Source organism: Protopterus annectens, chromosome 5.part0, assembly GCF_019279795.1.
Source record: "Protopterus annectens isolate FY-2018-M chromosome 5.part0, PAN1.0, whole genome shotgun sequence".
NCBI classification, from domain to species: Eukaryota; Metazoa; Chordata; order Ceratodontiformes; family Protopteridae; genus Protopterus; species Protopterus annectens.
Window position 1 is genome coordinate 318,485,806 of NC_056735.1, and position 19,661 is coordinate 318,505,466.

At 43.3% G+C, this 19,661-nt stretch overlaps 1 protein-coding gene across 1 annotated transcript in view; it reads left to right on the forward strand.

Annotated features, from left to right (window-relative positions):
* The window catches only part of ZFX (zinc finger protein X-linked), a 789,138-nt gene that overhangs the window by 335,502 nt on the left and 433,975 nt on the right, over positions 1-19,661 (forward strand). The window contains exon 5 of the mRNA XM_044071832.1: positions 13,537-13,677. Within this exon, the coding sequence (XP_043927767.1) occupies positions 13,537-13,677 (141 nt within the window). The remainder of the gene's footprint in view (positions 1-13,536; positions 13,678-19,661) is intronic.

A 19,661-nucleotide genomic window follows, 5' to 3' on the forward strand; every position in this document is an offset into this window, starting at 1 on the left:
CTCTGGTATGTGAACAAACATGGGGATCAAAATTTTACTTGCTATGCAGACTTGCGCGCCAGCCCTGGGATTTGGTGGCCCAACATGGAGTCACCCTGCAGGCAGTCTATATTTCCTCAGCTCAGAACACTCAGGCAGACACCTTGAGCAGTTCCATGTCATAATCCACAAATGGATGCTACACATAGAGTTTCTGTGATTTAACAAGCTTGTTTCAGCTACATATTGTACTTATTTTACTGCCTGCACTTTAACAAAGTCGTTTTTGTGTTTAAATTACCCGTTTAACTGTTGTAGGCTACACACTCAAGTGTGATAGCCATTTCTGTGCATCTAAAGTGTTTTTTTGATTGTATCTGCTTTATTTTCTGGAAAAAAAAAAAAACAAAACAAAAAATACTTGTCTTCCCGCCTTTCTGAGCTAGTTTAGTCCAGTTTTCAGGTTAGTGCTGAATTCAGGGCTGTGTTGCAAGTTTCTGTGTTTGCCCATACCTTACTTGGATAGAAGGAAGTTTCTCTGTTCACTGTGAGAGAGGGAGCTTTGAGCAGCCTATCTGTCCCTGGAGGAGTGGTTTCAGCCCAGAAATTAGTAGTTTATTGGCCATTTTGGGCTAATTTTGATCTCTTTCATTTCCCTGTTATAAAACCCACATTTGCACGGTTTTGCAAGCCGGGCTGCGCTGGTTAGTTAGGGTATAACTATTCCTGGCTCCACAAAGTGTAGTCTTCAATTTTTCCCCTGGAACAAGACAAACTTTCAACTTAAGCACTCAAATCATTCACTTCTCATTCCGGCACTTGCCCAAAACTCATAGCAAGCACTAATAAACCTTAGCACTAGACCCCGCTGTACTTTAGAGAAGGACAAGGCTCTCTATTCGACCTTACCAGCCAATCAGTAAAACAGTTCACTGTACCTATCCAGGCATGTCCAGAGGGCAGTTTCAGGTGTATTCTCCAGTCCAACTGGTGAATCTGGGCATTTTGAGGCAATGTTGTAATTGCCTCATGTACACAGACAACCCTCTCCTCCTTCCTCCAAACACTAATACATGTGAGGATGCAGTTATACAGCCAAACTGGAGGCTAAGCTCTCTCAACCCAAGACTGGACCAGGCAGTCAAGAGGAGAAGGGAATTACTTGCATCACACCACCAGTCTCACATAGACCTATGAAACCAGCACCGGCAAAAAAACACACACAAATACACAAAAACATACTCGGAGGCTCTAAATAAAAATCTGCAAAAGCAACAGGGGCCTCCAAAGCAGACATCCAAGTAACCTCCACCCCCCCCAACACAAACCATGAAACACATACTTCACAAAACCAGTGTGCCACACAATCACAGCCCTTAAGGCAAAATAACATACCCAACACACTAGTAATGGGTGACTCTATAGTCAGACACACTGACATCCCACTCACTAGGCTGAACAAGGAGAAGGTTACTGTTAGCTGCCTGTTGGGTGCCAGGATCCGCCACATAACACAAGCACTCAGGTCACTCCAGAACAAGTACAAATATGACTCTGTCATTGTCCATGTTGGTGTGAATGACCTGAGCCGTACCTCCCTGGACTACATGAAAAGAGACATGGAGGAGCTCTCTGATCACGTAGCCCAGGCCGGTATGACCCTGACCCTAAGTAGCATCCTGCCCTCACCAAGAATGATACCACAGTATAGAGAAAAAAATTATCAATTTCAACAATTGGCTAAGCTTCTGGTGTCATTCAAAGGGGATCCAGTGTCTGTCAGCCTGGAATGACTTGCTCGACAAGCCACACTGCTTCGCTATAGACGGCTTGCACCTGTCACCCTTAGGCTTTCGAATACTGGCCAAGGCCCTTGCCATCCCCATAGTGCCTTTTTTAGGCAAGGCACAAAAGACAAACCCATCGCCGTAAATAGCACAAATAACAAAAAACTGAGGGTAATCCTGCTCAATGCCAGAAGGCTAAACCTCAAAATGCACGCAGTCAAGGCACTCCTCAGTATGGAGAAAATCGATATATGTGCAGTAATAGAAACCTGGTTTAAGGCTCCATAGAGCACCCCAGCACTACCAGGCTACAACTCATTCCATACATTTCGGCCACAAAACACGGACCGAAATACAAAAGGCGGAAGAGTATCCATATTCATCAAGGATACCTACACCTCCAGGTTAGAGGCACAGCACGAGGCTTCAGAGATCATCCACATGCAACTAACAATGGGCAAAACTGCTATTCAAATTATAGCTTGCTACAGATCACCCACCATGTCCCAGGACCCCCACTCTGCATCCCTGGAAACACTGGGAAACATAAAGGTCCCACCAAACACCCTGATATTGGGTGATTTCAATTACCCAAACATTAACTGGTAGAACTTCTCAAGTATGAACTCCCTTGCCCAACATTTCCTAGAATTTATAAACGCAAACGCCCTGGATCAACTAGTCAACACCCCCACCAGAGGTGACAACATACTGGACCTGGTCATCACCAACACGGGCGACCGGTGTTCCACACCGGAGGTCAACTCCTCGCTGGTTAGATCTGACCATAAACTATTCGCTCTGGATATCCACATTCCGCCACCACCCCGGTCAAAGAAACCACCGTGAAAAACTTTTCAGAAGCAAACTTCATATTACTTAAGAACGAGGTGGGAAGTTTCAAAGCCCCATGCTAAAGGATAACACTGTCCAAGCTGCAAAATCCTTTACTAATGCACTCTAAGGGCACCTACAAGAATGCATAGATCATGCTATCCCAAACAAAACCAAGACTCACTCCTCCAAGAAAAGAAAACCAGTCTGGTAGACCCCTGCCATAAACGAGCTATACAGTAGAAGGAGGAAACTAGTACAGAAGAGTAAAATCCCAAGAAGGGAAGACATCCCTGATCAGTATCAGCAAGAAACTACGTTCCCTCATAAAATCATCCAAGGCTAGCTTCGAAAGAAAAATTGCCATGGACTCCAAAGATAACAACAAGGCATTCTTTAGCTATGTCAAGAATCTAAGTGGCAATTCTCAGATCTGCTCTGAGTTAGTGCAGAATGGCACAAATTACACTGAACCGACCGATATAGCCAACATCCTGGCAGACAGGTTCAGTGCAAACTTCACCCCCCTCTCACCCCCAAAAGGGCCCATAACTATACTAGAAGAATGTAGTGCCCCTGAAAGCAGACACTCAGATTAAAACAGCCCTCTCCAAAGCCAAAAACACAACATCAGTGGGATCGGATGCTGTCCCAGGCTGCGTTCTACACGAGCTCAAAGATGAACTAACCCCTCACCTAAACACACTGTTTAAACTCAGCCTCTCCACAGGCTACATGCCCACAAAGTGGCGCACAGCAATGGTTATTCCGCTCCACAAAGGTGGAGCCACAACGGACCCTTGGAACTATCGCTCTATAAGCCTGACTAGCTTGGTCTGCAAAGCTATGGAGCGCATCATCATGGATCTCATTAACAGAGACATTCTAAACCTCCAAACACTGGACCCTACGGACCCTACCCAGTTCGGCTTTGTTAAGGGGAGATCATGCCTCCTAAACCTGGTGGACTTCTGTGAGTCAGTTACCAAGGCTATAGATGAGGGAAAGGTGGTTCACATAGCCTACGCAAAGGCCTTTGACACCATTCCCCACTCAGGTGTTATAGACAAGCTCACCATCCTGAACATAAACCCGTACGTCATGAAATGGGTTGCCAACTGGCTCACAGACAGAACCCACATGGTAAGAGTTGCGGGAGCTAGGTCTGACTCTAAACCGGTTACAAGTGGTGTTCCCCAGGGCTCAGTCCTATGACCCCTCCTGTTCAGCATATACTTCTCAGAGGTACAGGCAAGCACAGCAGGACTATGGCTGACCAAGTCGACTGCAAACTAGGGGCTATAATTGACTCTCCGGCTGACACAGACTTCCTCCAAAAGGGTCTCACTTAGACAGATATCTGGTGTCAAAACCATGGTCTCAAGCTAAATGCCAAAAAGTGCATAGTCATCCCCTTTAAAAAAAAACGAAGTACCCACAAGCTACCACATAGGTGGTAAGCCCCCTAAATACGGAAGATGTAATAAGGGATCTGGGGACCCAAGTAGATGGCAACCTCTCCTTTGATAATCACATTGCCAAAGTGGTTAGAAAATCCTTCTATGTGGCCCACCTAATAAGGGTTTGCATCCAGATCGAAAAAAGTAATTGGGCCCCTGTACGCATCACTCATCAGACCCATCATAGAGTACAGTGCCCATTTTTGGAATGTACCTTACAAGACACTTGCAACAACTAGAAAAAACACAGAAGTTCCTCACCAAGAGGATCACTGGCCTTAAGCAGATGCCCTATGCAGCTCGACTGAAGAAACTCCAGCTGTACTCGGTTGCATAACGCCTACTCAGAGGTGATCTCTGCCTGACATACAAGGCCATGTCCAACCCAGAATTGATGGACATGCTCCACCTAAAGAAAACTATATCCCCTCAAGCCACATGCTCCAGGGATCTTAACCTTACCACAACAATAAATAGGACGTGCTGGAGGGACAGATTCCTGTCCCAGAGACTTCCCATGCTCTGGAACAAGATTCCAATCTACATTAGGCAGAGTTCTTCGCTAAACCTCTTCAAGAGAAACCTTGACGAGTGGATGGGAAACAGAAAGTTTACCCCAGGGATCACTTCAATGGCTCTGCTGGACAGAGGCACAGAGAACTAATCTAAGGGGGCGGTGAAAGCCAACATATTCTGGCTAGGCTTATAAATGCCTTTTGGCAGATAGCCTATTACCTACCTATGAACCTATGAACATGGTTGTGTTCCTGGACATAGTCCACAAGTGGGGTACAATGCAAATAGATCTGTTTGCCTCCCCTGTGAACAGGTAACTTCCACTCTCTTGTATCAAGCCACCCAGCCATCTAACTATGGCAATGGATGTCTTTCCTATTTCATGGAAGAGGATGTTTCTCTATGCATCCCCCCCCCCTTTTCCCACTCCAACAAAAAGTCCTTTTGAAAATTCAGCAGGACAAGCCAAAAACCTTGTTGGTGATACCTTTTAACCAAGACAGTATTGGTATCCTCTCCTTCTGCATTTAGCCAGGGGCAGTCCTCACAAGTTATCTCACAGAGTGGACCTTCTCGCACAGGACAAGGGATCCCTAATCCATCCCCACTTGGAATCTCTGAACCTAACACTGTGGATGATAGAGTTTTGATCCCTTTCAGACACCTTTACACTGAGGACGTGCTTAATGTCTTGCAGGAGGTCAGGAAGCCCAATACTAGGAAATCTTATTTGTCCAAATGGAAATGTTTCTCCATCTGGTGTCTTCAGACAGCTAGACCTATTTCAGTGGGAGGTCCCTTTAGTGCTGTCCTACCTGTATGAATTGTTGCAAGCAGGGTTGGCATATTTTTCTATTAAGGCCCACCTAGCTGCTGTTTCGGCTTGTCTACCTAGACTCTCCTCTTGCTTTCAGACTTATAGTGAAGTCATTCCTTAAGAGAATACTGCACCTCAGGCCAACATGAAGGTCAGCATCCCCCCCCAGACCTGAACTTCGTTTTAGAAAAGCTCACTGTTGGTCTTTTTGAACCAGCATCAGAAGCCTCTCTAAAATACTGCACTTGGAAGACTGTGCTTTTGGTGGCCCTGATATCAGCCAGGAGAGTCGGAGCTCCGTGATGTCATGGCTAAATCCCACCTTTTCTTATCTTCAACAAGGATAGAGTGACCTTAACGACCAACTCGTCCTTCATGCCTAAGTTGGTCAATGAGCTGTCCCTGAACCAATGTATTCACCTTCCCACCTTTTTTCCACTTCCGCAGAATGACCGTGAGAGAGTCTTGGATTCCCTTGATGTTTAAAGGCAACTAAGATTTTATTTTGGCAAGACCAAGTCCCTTAGGACATCAGAGCACTTTTGTCTCCTTTCACCCCAGAGCTCTGGGAAAAGCGGTGACCAAACAGACTTTTTCTGCCTGGATTTCCAGGGCCATCTCCTTTTGTTACACCTACCATGGCAAACAGCTAACTTCAAAAAGCCCACTCTACTAGAGCCATGGGCTCACCTGGAGCCTTCTTCAAAGGGCTAGACACTGCTTCCATTCTAGAGACAACTACCTGGACATCTGTCCGTACCTTCACCAAACACTACAAACTGGACCATATTTCCAGGTCTAGAGCAGGGTTTGCTAGGGCATTCCAGCATGGGTTCTTGGAAAACGGTTCCATACCGCCCTCCTTTTCTTCCCTTTGAGCTTTGGCACTCACCCAAAGGTTATGAATACTGCAACCTGGGAATAGAAGGATATAGAATAGTTGTGTAAAATCTTACCATAACCATAGAGATGCCCTTCTCTTCATTGTTGCAGTATTCTATCCCTCCTCCCTACCGTGTGTGTGTGTGTGTGTGTGTGTGTGTGTGTGTGTGTGTGTGTGTGTGTGTATAGACATATATATGTAGATACACAGATAAACATGTATATATGTATATATGTATATATATATATATATATATATATATATATATATATATATATATATATATATATATCCATGGTGGTGGTGCTGCGGTAGCATTGTCGCCTCACAGTAAGATGCTGTCAGGTTCGATTCTCAGCTAGAGTGTCTTCTGCGTGGAGACGTGTGTGAATGGGCGTACCTTCGTTGAAGATTGTGTGTCAGGGCTGGCAACTCGGCATGTAACAATCAACTGCCAATCATTAGCGGACCGGAGTTCCGCTATGGTGACCCCTAACCGGGAAAAGCCGAAAGACACAACAATATATATATATATATATATATATATATATATATGTGTGTGTGTGTGTATAGTACGCAAAATGCCTTGATGGATGACGCAGGACTTGTGTGGCTATTCTGGGACTGGGGTGTTCATTTCTGAGGAAAGTTGCATGTAGAAGTGACTTTTATGGCACTTGCATCCTACTGCCGCCAGACATCCCACGTGCCTTCCAGTGACAAAAGCTTTTGTATACTGGCCGGATGTTCGGGTAGCTAAGCAGAGGATAATCCAAAGGTTATGAATACTGCAATATGGAAGAGAAGGGCATCTGTGGTTTATGGTAAGATTTTGCACAACTATTCTTTGTTTGGTTTTAGCCAGGTGTCTGTGATGGCAAGAATGTCAGTATCGTTTTCAGTGAGCCAAGCCTGTAGATCAGCAGTTTTGTTACAGATACTTTGAAGATTGGTGGTAGTTATGTTTAGTGACTTAGATCTTTTCTTTGGAGTATTGTTTGCAGTGTGAATGGTGGGGCTAGGACTTGGGTTGGGATAGGTGTCACCACATTTTATTAATGTCAGGGAATGACGAGATGGGGGTGGAGTGGGTTTAATTACTTTGAAGCTGATGTTGTGCATCAAAGGGGCATGAGTATATCCTGTGTGGAGAATTGTGTAGCTTGTTACAAGGATTCGACTTTGGTGCAAAGTAGTGGATTTATGTTCTAGAGGCTTGCTTGAATGTTAGAGTAGCTTTTTGATGGTGTGTGTCATGTAGTGGTTTCAGATTATAGTTTGGAGTATGTTGTAGATATTGATGATGGAAGCTGTAGTATTGTACCAGTTATGAGTGTAGTATAAGAGAAAAGTGTAAAGTAGGAAACAGAGTGGGCCATAATTTCCAGGTAAATTGAATGAAGAGAGAGGAAGTGAGAAAACAGGAAGTAATTGTATCTGATTGGATTGATTGTGGATGAACGTATGGCTGGCTGGTATTAATATGTGTACTGGGAGTGGGTGGGAATTGGGGGTAGGGTAGGAGAGTGGAGTGAGACCAAGCGAAGCAAGGGTGAACAGAGAGGGAAGGACCGACCAGATTGCAGTTAAGTGTAAAAGAAAAATAAACAATCAGTCACCAAAGCATTATGAAATTTACACTGAAGGGGAAGAGCTGTCCCAAAGAAAAAGCTTTAGGTAAGTGTATGGAAAAATGAAAGGATAGAGTGGAGGGTGGAAGAGCAGACAGAAGTTGATCTACTGGAGTTGAGTATCAGAAATAGGAATAACTTAAGTTGTAAGGCAGGGGTAGAATAAAGCAGGATAAAAAATGGTTCGTTGGTATGCTGACTGCAGTTTAAAAACTGGTTACTTGCAGCAACTAGGAGGTAAAATAACATACACAAGCTTAAATTGCAGAATGTTGGTTTGAATGAAGGCACTTGTATTCCATACTCGATGGGGGAAAATCAGAAAAACTTTTGCTGTACCAATTGACCTGTACTAGCTTAAATTGCAGAATGCTGGCTTGAATTACGGCTCTTGCTTTCTGTGCTTGATGGGGGGGAAATCAGAAAAATTTTTGCAACACCAATTGACCTGCAAGTAGCTTAAGTTGCAGAATGCTGGCTTGAGTGAAGGGACTTACATTCTGTGCTTGATGGCGGAAATCAGAAAAGCGTTTGCAGTACCGATTGACCTGCCTTATTGTAGCGTATTATTTAAATACAGAACAGCAGACATAAATGCAGGAACTAGCATACCACATAAGTGAGTGTTTGAACCGAGATATCTAGTAGAGAGAAAAGGTCTTACACTCTAAAGCTAAAAACACAGCCTCCGTTGGGCTTACAATATACCAGGTTGCCTCTTAACAGCTTAAATCAGGACTTATCAGGTTCATTAGGATCTCTATTTAACCACAGCCTCCTGACTGGCTTTGTCCTGATAGAGTTGAGAACAGCAGTAGTCATCTCTCAGCATAAAGGGAGACCGACTACTGATTGGGGAAATTACAGACCCATATGTTTGACTAGGACTGTATGCAAGGCCACGGAAAGAATAAATGGACCTGATAAATAATGATATAGGAAACATCCAAGCACTGAACCTGACACAATTTAGCTTTATCAAGGGCAGGCAATGCCTACTGATTCTGGCGGATTTCTTTGAGAAAGCCACTAAAGGCCATGGTTGAGGGCAAAAAAGTACATACTGCCTACCTCCACCTGGCCAAAGCATTTGGTACAATTCCCCACTCAGGTGTTATAAATAAACTCAGAAAACTGGGCATAAATTCCTTCCTCATCAGCCAATTAGATCATGGACAGGACACATGGTTAAAGTGGATGAATCCAGGTCCAGCAAGAGACCAGTGAACAGTGGAGTCCATAGGACTCAGTGGTGAGACCACTCTCTGTTCGGAATATACTTCTCTGAAGTCAAGGCTAAAGTGGAAGGCCTCTAGATGGCAAAGTTTGCTGATGACTGCAAGCTGGTGGCAATTATTGAATCCCCCAGTGATGTAGATATCAGTCAGGAGAGTCTGTATCACACAAGTGATTGGTGCCAGAACTATGGCCTAAAACTAAATGTGAAAAAAAAATGCATTATCAAATACCCCTGCAAATTGCAACATCAGTAGCACATGCCTAAGAATAGTCTCTGAGATGAGTGATCTAGGTATACAGATAGACAGTAGTCTGAACTTTGACCACCATGTGTCCACAGTGGTGAGGACATTTTATATGGCACAACTTATAAGTAAAGGGATGATGTCCAGATCCAAGAAGATTATAGTCCTGGTGTACTCATCCCTCATTAGACCAGTAATTGAGTTCAACACACCATTTGGTATGTACTTGACTAGGCACTTGGAGCAGGTGGAGCTACCTCAGTAGTTTCTCACAAAGAAAATACAGGGTGTAAACAACATGTCCTATGCAGATAGACTAAAAGCACTATCCTTTTACTCTGTCATTTACCAAGTGTTAAAGGGTGACCTATACCTGATGTACAAGGCAGTCACAAATCCAGTCATGATGGAGCTCCTCCACATCTGCAAGTCATAAAGCACAGGGGTCGCCCAATCTGGGGATCTAAACTTAGTGACTCAAACAAAACTTGCTGGAGAGATGGATATGTGTCTCAGTGATTGCCCCTTGTTTGGAACAGACTTCCTGTTCACATTAAGCAGAGCCCTTACCTCACCCTCTTCTAATGCAGTTTGGATCAATGGATGGGGAATAGCAAAATCACATCTGGAGTAGCGCTTATGTCCCTTATAGACAGGAGAAGTCTGTAAGATACTGAAGGTATGCCATCCTCTTGCCCCTGGGGCCCATATACTGTGTGAAATCAGGTTATATTGGCACGGCTTGTAAGAGCTCTTAAGCCGTTAGCTTGGTAATCTCCTATTAACCTATGGCTCTGTAGACCAAAGTGCAAATCAGAAAGTGATATTTAATCACCCAGGTACAGAAACTCCAGGTTTCTCAGGAGATACAAAGTTGTTGTAGAGGTAGTGCACAAAACCCTCACTGTACAGGTGTAGGTGAATGGAGAGTGTGGCTTTGGTTTAAATTGTGGAAGTACATAAAATCTTGTCTTCTCCCAAGTCTCCGCCTTCCAAGTCTGTCTGGCTCCTGCCTAAGCACATTCAACGTTAACATCAAGAAGGTGGCAGTAGAGGTCATAGCATAGGCAGCTCTGGCGGTGGCCCATCTGATCTTTTGTTGAGCTGTCTCCACTCAGTTTAAAGGTTAGGCCAAGAATACTTGTATTCAAAATCAGGTAGAGACTCTTTCCTTTTTGCTGAGTGCACTAATGTGCTCCAGTTCCCCTAAGGCTGAGTTTTTAGCCACTGCTGCCATAGTTAATGTCAGTGGGTCATCTGGCCTTGACTGGATAATTTTGTCAGGCTTGAGTGCCTTAGCATCAACAGGACTTTCAGAGGTGATCATAACAGCATCAGCATCTTCAACGTTCAGATTTCTTATGACCTCAGGGCTCTGGGTTGAGTTGCCTGGACCTGACAAGCAATTCAACATGCTGGCCCCACTTGTTGACATTCTTTGGGTCAGCCTTAGTGGTTGGAATCTAGACCAGTGAAGTAGGGTTGACAGTGATGTCTGTCTTTGGATGCCACTAATTCTCTTTGTGCAGGGAATTGGTTGTCTTGGCCTTTTGGTCTTGATGCTGGGGTCAGGGGGTTTTGGCCTTGCAGACGAAGTTGCCAAATTCAGCAGTCCCAGCAAGCATCTCTTTGATGCAAATGTTTAGTGAAGTACTTTCACAAGCCTCAATCTTAGCAGTTCAACCATTACCACTAGAAACTGCACCCAGCCGTGGGAGAGAAGAGGGAACTATAGGAAATAGGTAAAACTAGACGTAATCAAGGATTTGCATTTGGTACTCATTCCACACCCCACACCCCCTGATGACCTCTGTTTTGGAGAAACCGAAGTATTAAAATTTCTGATAGCAGGTTGAGATAACAGTAGATAAGGTAACGTGATGAGGTGGGTAAGGAGGTGGTATTAGTAGGAGAGGATTAAGGAATGTAGATTGATTGAAGGAGCAGTAGAGGGGTTGAAACAGCGAGAGAGAGTGAATGAGACTGGGATAAGAAACCAGGGTGATAAACAGAGAGAGATTGGCAATGGAAGAGAAACAGAAGGAACAGTGGGTTTATTCAGGATGGGAACACGATCTCGGACATGAGAATATAGGATTGAGCTTTTTCCACCATGTTTTTTTGATAGTGAGCCATATCCCAGGAGAAGCCAACTCTGACAGGCTTAGCTTGTACTTGGTGATGCCTCATGAGTGGTTCAGCAGTAGTGTGAAAAATCTTCCAACAATAGGGAAAACCCTGCTGCAGCCTGTTTGCCTCCTCAACCACTGCTAAATGCAGCAGTTTCTGCTCCCTTGTTCCCCCTATGTGGGGATCAACTCAAGGATGTTGTGGGGTGGAGCTGGCCCCTGGGACTCCTTTATGCGTCTTTCTCTTTTCCTCTTATGCAGAAATTCATTTACAAAGCAAAGTAGAGCAAATCTAGTAAACTTGGTAGCCTCCTTTTGGCCTTAAGTTTGACTTCTTCCCTGCTGTCTTCTGGAGAATCCAGCCCATGTAAAGCTGTTCAGAACCTTGCTGATGCACTTGTCGGGCAAGCATCACCCGGATATCGAAGCCTCAAGTTAAGTGTATGGTTATACCATTCCAATAATGGCTAAGAACCCATCATACCCTGAGCAGAAATCCAGTATCAGAAAGATAAACCGGAGCAAAAGGACACATTTCACCATTTGGACCACTTAGGTTTAACATTTACAGCTCCAGTAACAGCCATACTAGAATACTTGGTGCAGGTGTTCATTTCTGGGTTGAGTTGCTTCTCCTTTATTGTGGACATTTTAATCATCTGAAATTTTCACCTTCGGACTAATTCTTATCCCCCCCCCTTTTTTTTTAAGTGGGGGACACAAATTTGCCTGCCTTTGCAAGACTGCATCCCGTTCTGGGTTCTTTACTTCACCCTTCTGACTTCTGGGCTGACAGCCAGGGCGGAACTTAAGTACCTCTTCTGGAAGCCAGTTTTAGTTGCAGTCAGATCTGCAGTAATAGTCTCCTAAGTTGCAGGCATTGTGCATCAGAACTCCCTTACTTTTTTCAAAGAGGCAGGATGTGATTGTGAACCAATCAGGCCTTTGTGCTAAAGGTAGCCACCATAAAAATTCTCAAAGTCTAAGCAACAGTCTCTGCTAATAAAGATGAATATCTGCTGCATTGTATGATTGTACACAGACAACTTAAACCTAAACATTTAGGAAAGGTCATAGCTTTGTAGTTTAATTTTCCAACAGGAAGGTGGGCATAGGGATTTTAAAAACTAGCGCTAATCAGCTGTATGTCTGATTGTGTTCAATTTTCATATTTTGCATATGACAAGTCCCTTGCATCAGCATTCAGTGCACACTCTGTCATAGTGTTTGATACTTTTTCAGGCCTTCTTCTATTTGTGTGGCAGCAGCATGGGCTTCTCTGAATAATTTCATAAGACTTCAAGTCCTGGTCTGCTTTTGGGGTTGCAGTTAAGGAAATATTACAGGAGAATGAGGTGGGAGGCCTGTCCTGAAAGCCAAAGAGAATAAAGAAGATCTCTTCACATACAAAAGTTATGCACTTATTACACTATATCTGAAAAGGACACATGGGTGTTCTAAGTTAGTATAGAGGTCACAATATCCATTATTAGCCACAAGACCTGGGGAAGGGAGAACAAAGCAAGAGACTGAGGGTCAAGGGGAATTGCAGCTTGAGAGTTTGTTTGTTTTTTTTTGTTTTTTTGTGCCAGGCTGTTAGGATCTGAGTGGCCTTAAGTCCTCGAAGACAGCAAAGATTTAGCAGCAGATCACTGTGGTGTAGCATTTTGGTCAATACAACACTTTCATTGTAAGTACATTTTTTTATTTGCCGTTTTCCTTGAAGATCTCCTGTTATGGTTAAGCAAGTTTTCACATTGTTGATGCATTATTAGTAGTGTGGTGCATCCTTGAATGAAGTCAAGTTATTGTGATGTTTTTGCACATTTAAGATTTATGTCCAGAGTCTACAGTTATGTTAGTTATGATTCAGGAGAGCATAAGTCATTTCAGCATTTTTTTCTTTTTTTGCTTCATATACATTTGAGGTTTTTTACAGACTTCGACAAAATTGTTCATATCGGTTTAGGATTAAAAAAGTAGTCCATTTTTTTTAATGTTTTTCTTTCCAATAAGGGGGTACAGTAGACATAGTCGACACAGAACCTGAAAATGATCATGATGTGGGGCTGTTGCATTCGAGTGGCACTGGACGTGTTTCTCGTGAAAAAATGGTGTATATGACAGTAAATGACTCCCAGAACGAAGAAGATTTGAGTGAGTAGTATTTTACTTCTGTTTTTACTCTGGTAGCTGCCACTGAACACCCAGTATCATATTTATTTTTTCATGGCAGGCATAGTAAACATTGTAACTGAAGTCGGACAAGTTTAGAAGAAGACTTTCATCATTAGATCACTGTTGCAGTAACCTAAGCTGTGTAAGGACGTGTCTTGCCAAGAATTGGGTGATCGGACAGCTTCCAAAGCTTTAGGTTACATTCCATGCACACTAAGTTCTGTAGACCTCAAGGGGAGTGGTATACAGATGGTGGTGAGAGTTCCAAATTCTCAGAATTTTCTTACCATTGAAGCTTGATCTCTGCTGTGGCTTTCAAAGTGCTAGCCAACTGTCAATTTCTGAAGTCAGGCAGATAAGTATCCCACAGAGGTTGACCTTCCGTTTTCTGCGAAAAAAATATATTTTTCTGTTAGGCTTTTGTTTGAGATTGAGGACAAGTGTCAAGATGGTGAGTAGGTTCCTGTCATGATTTCTTTAAGTCCTACCTTTTAGACTGGAGAATACAGCAGTGTAAAAGGTTCATAGTTGATTATTATATTAGTGACCCCGGGGAGCCTGTTTAAGCCTAGCCATGCTTCCCAAATGTAGCTGGAAAATTTTGATACCCTAGGGTTGTTTTAAGGGTATATGTAGGCTTTGGAATGGGTGGTCAAGCATTTACAGGCTGCCTCAGTCTACTAAAGACATAGGTGCCAGACTAGGGGTAAATGTCTGATTCCCCATCCACTGTCCCAAGTTATGATTGAATTGGGTTAGAGAAGAACTCTGTTTCACACTGATGGGAAGCATATCCCAGAGAAGGGGTAGTCTCTTGAGACACATGCCTTTCCCTCCTCCATATTTTGTTTATTTTGCAGACTAGGTTTAGGTATCTAGTGGATAAATCTAATGCAATTTGCTTTGCAGATGTAAGGCAGGTCCATCGCAGCAGGGTCAAAAGATGCTTTGTAGGCCAGGCATAGATCACCTCTCAGTAGTCTGTAGGAGACTGAGAACAGGGATAGGGCTTTGAGGGAGTCTTAATAGGTCATATTGGTTGTTCCCTGTATTCTTTTTGTGAGGAAGTTTTGTAGACCATTCAATTGTATATGCTTGGTCAGGTACATACTGAAGGGGATGTTGTACACAGACTGGTCTGAGGCCTGAGTACAGTGGAACAATGACACCCTTGGACTTAGATGCCATACCCTTGTTTATAAGTTGTGTAACATGCAATGATTTATTTACCACCATAGATGCATGATTATCAAAGGCCAGGCTACCATCTACATGTCTTCCCAAATACCTGACCAGTGGGTCTTCTCTTGGGGGGGTGTTATCAAAGTGGTAGTTTCCAGAGGTAGCTGTCTTCCGAAGAATACCATTATGCCTTTCTTGGTATTGAGTTTTAGACCTTTGTTCTGGCACTAGTTATTAGTCTCTGTCAAACCTTTTTGGAGAGTATTTGTATCTCTGAAGGATTCTGTGACTGGACTTAGGTTGCAGTCATCAGTCAGAGGCCCTTGATGTTAGCCTTGACTTCAGAGATCTACATGCCAAAAATTATTGGCCCCAGCACTGAGTTTGAGGGGCTACACTAGAGACTGGCTGTTTTGTGCAGGTAGACTCCCCTAGCCTAACTTCTTGGGTCCAGTGTGGCTATCCAACAGGTAACATAAGGGTTTATAACTACTTTCATGAGTTTGTCTACAATTCCTCAGTGGTGCGAACTGCTTTCAGTCATTTTTTATCGATAGAGTGATGGTCCTGGTTCCTGGCTCCCTTGGATGTTCCCTTCCAGATCCAGCAGAAAAGAAAAGCTGTACCAGAAGCTTTACTGTTGACTCTGGGTTCCTCTTTGCCCTAGCTGGTTGGTCAGTGTATCTGCTGTGATTAAACCATAGTCCTGTGACAGCTCCTTAGTTTCTGTCTGTTCCTCTGGTACTGCTTGTCAGGAAGCCACTAAGTTCTGAGAGGCAGGCATGTTCTCAGTGGCCATTTGGCTGTCTGCTTTGGGCAAGAGATAATCCTGTTTGCCAGCATCAGATAAGAAAGTGGATAATGTTCCTTTGCAGGGCCACTCTGAGGAGCTTGATTTCCACGGAGAAGGACCACACTTAGACATTCATTAGACATTTTACTTTCCTATGTCCATTTCAATTAACACAGACATGGAATTGGCTGGGTTTTGCCAAAGGCTTATTTAAAGCCTTTCAGTCATTGCCGTCTGGGTATTCCCTTCATCTAAAAAGTTTAAGGTGCCCTTCTCTCTCAGTAGTAGTATGAAGAAAGTTTTTCTTTATATTCCCTACCTGTGTCTTTTGTGACACTGTTGCAGGAATGAAGAAGTTTGGAGTGAGGACAAAGAAGTATTGGAATCCATTATATATAATATATTGTAATTTACTTCTGTTGAATTTTCCACAACCTGCAGGTTTTCCCCGTTTTGCCAGCCTCAGAGAATGGATGACTTAATTTCATTACAGCCAGCAGTTTTATCTGACAGTTAGCCCTCAGAAAACCTGATATGTAAGTTTGCCAGTCTGACAAATTTCTTTACAAAAGGCTTAATGTGCAGTGATTTCTCTTTCAAAACCATCTTTATCCATCTGACAAAGATGGGAAAAATCTTGACACGTTTGGGAAGAAAGTATATACTACTTCCACCTTGGCCTTCAGGATAGTGAATTGTGAAGCTCACATGTCAAAAAACACCAGCAAAAACTTAAGACAATATGAGAAAGTTAATTACCAACCTTCCTCCTTCAGACTTTTTCTTTTGTGTTTTAGGTAACTAAACATTCTTTAAAATGACGTTCATCATGTTTATCACTGCTGCGGTAGCCTTGGCCATCCTGCTAAGGATATTACAGATGGTCAACTTTCAGAAGCTACAAGGGGAACCTTCCATGGGCGTAAATTGTTAACTCTAGTTGAGTTGAAGAAAGAGTGGTTTCGACACCAAGCCTTTCAGTGCATTCCTGTTGCTGATGAGCATTACCAACTTTTGAGGATTGACAGAGGGCTGCTTTCCATCAGTAGGCAGATAACTTCCCGTTGGTGAAAATTTTTTTCCATATTTTTCTGTGAAATTATTTTAAGGTGGGGGAAAATGTTGTTTTTATAGACTGTCACTTGACTTTTAGTAACTTAATCATGAGTGCTATTTTTTACTTTTGTGAGGAAAAAAGATGTTGACAACAAATTTAAAATGACCTTTTCCTTGGCAAAAGTTATGATCTGGTGATGTCATTTTCATTCATTCCTCAACTAATGGGTCAGAGATCTGACAATGGATCTGACTCAGACACTTTTACTAGACTCATGGATCCAGCTCCCGAGCTCCTACCTTTACCCGTAATACTCCACTCTCCTGGTTTAACCCAGACCTTGTTTGCTGCAACATTGCTCAGACATGGATTTCAGCTCTCAAGCAATTGGAAAATTAGAGATTGCCTTATATTCTTTTTTTTGTGAAAACTTAATATAGTTAGTTGATTCCTCCTCCTCCTCCCTTTATTCCATTTTCGTATTTACCTGTACTTTGTATCCATTCTCTTCATATCTTTTCTCTTCCCTTTCCTGTCCTAGGCCTTCCTGTCTATTTAGGGTATTCTGTCATGCCAATGTTGGTGTGCTGTCCTTTGCTTCCACCCATTAAGGTATTTCTCATTTACCATATCTGGTAATTTTTTTCTGTGTGGCGCTATATCTACCAAAAAAAAAAAAGTATACATCTGTTTTAGATATTTTGTGTTCCTCATTATTAATAGTTGGATTCTGCTATGGCTGACAAATCTACGGGTTTTAAAAAGTGCACCACTTGGGCATAAAATCCCTAACTCGGATGCTTACAAGGAGTGTGTATATTGTCTGGATGCTGCTCATTTGGACGTGGATTGCTCTGTTTGTTTGGGGTTCAGTTCCTGAGGCTTAAGTGACTCTAGAAATGAGCTTGATCTGATGTTGTTCTCTTCATTCTTCTTCATGATTGGGTCTCAGATCCGGCTCAGCCACATTTTCCAGACTTTAATCTGCTTCTCGAGCTCCTTCCTTTATCCATAATGCACTACAGCAACCCAAGAACCTCAGATCTCTTTTGCCTCTTCAGCGATTGGACGTGGATCTGTGTTCTCATTGGCTAGTTAAGTAAAAACTTTTTTCTCAACCAGTTTCTGCCGTTGATATTTCTTACTTTTTCTCCTCCCTCATTAGCTTTCAGAGCATTAGGGCTTCCTGTATTCTTTTTTATCTCTCTCTCCTTTTCATACGAGAATTCTTTAGATAGGTAGCTGTTATAATTTTTTATGTGTTTTGTTATTGTTATAGTTTTTATAATTTAAAATGATTCGTAGTTAAAACTTTGTAATTGAAATTTAGGTGTTTGACACTGTAGTGCAAAACTGTGTCCATGTGTGTCCGTCTGTCCATGTCCATCTATGTGCGCGTCCATCCGTGTGTGTCCATGTGTGTGTCAGTGTCCATGCGTTTTTGCGAGCTTTAGGGTCTGTTTTATATAGCTTGCTTTTTCTGACAGTTGGGAGTTGCATCTGATAAACCCTCTCTGGGGTTTAAGCAGTGCACTTCTTGTGGGTGCAAGATCCTCAGTCAAGTTGTCCACAGAGAGTGTGTCTACTGTTCAGGTGCTGATCATCTTAAGGGTTCCTGTGAAGCTTGTCCGTCATTTAACCCATGTGCTCTCGCAGACAGGTGAAACAAACTTATTTTAAGGGGTCTCCTTCCTTGTCTGTTTCTGAGGCTCAAACCTCCTCGAGAGCTCCTTCCTCTTCTTCTAAGGAGGCTAAGAAGTGATCGCTCTCTATTTCCCCAAGAGATCCCTTGGAGCTGAAATCTAAGACAAAAAAAAAAAAAACTTTGGGTGCAGTCTCCAAGGATCCGAAGAAAACTACCTCTGGAGGTAATTACAGTGTCACAACCTTCTTCCTAGGCTCCGATGTCTGATCCTAGGGCTCTGGATCTGACAGCTTGGAGCATGTCTCAACCCGTATAGTAAAATTTCCTTCACTTGCCATCTCTTCTAAGTCAAAGCATTCAAGACCTCCCTTGTCAGCTTCTCCCTGATCCTCGAAAAGCTGGTCTGAGGCAGATATGGACACTATGATGAGGAAGTTCCTCAAAGCCCAGATCCAGTTGGGGGTAGTGTCTGCTCCGTCCCCTTTTGGATTAGTGAGCTGTCCGGCCTATACCTTTGGAACTCCTTCTCCAATCCAAACCTTGGCTTTAGAGTTACAATTTTCAGGACATCCAAGAGCGTCAGCTTTGGTGCTGGGGAAACCCCCTTCCCCGACTCCAGTGATGCTTCTGATCAGCCCTGTTCCTGTCTCTTTAGATCAGAGTGGATCTCTGAGTGAAGACATTGGCACCGGGTCTGGAGGAATGGGATCGCCCAAGTCTTTGTCGGATTCTTCCCTTTCCCTGGCTGCTTAGCCTTCAGTAGCTCAGGTCCGATTCCCTCTGGAAGCTATGAATCTGTGGTGAGTCCTGGCCATTTTCCATTCTGCTCCAAGGGAGGTGTAGAGGACTTCTCCAGGTCCTTTAGTTTTCCAGGTAGTGGAAAGGGTATTCTCCCATAGTGGAGGACTGTCATCTCATGTCCTGCAGCCTACCCTTGTATCCCCTTTTGCATGGCAGTTGTAGCAGCTCACATGAAACTCGAAGGATTCCAGGTGTTTCCATAGATGATTGGCTCCTCTGCGCTCCCATGAGGCATCAACTTCTCCAAGCCAGATATTATCTGATTCAAATCTCACACTCCCTGGGGATCACCGTAAATTTAGAAGAATCCAATCCGACTCCTGTGCAGAGCCTAGAATTCATAGGAACGCAGTTAAACACGAGGTATCAAATATTTTCTCTCTCCCTTCACAGCATTATGGCATTGAGGAATCAAATCCAAGAACTGTTATCTCACTTGTCCCCTCCTGCATGTCTAGTCTTACAAGCTCTTGGGTCAGTGTCCG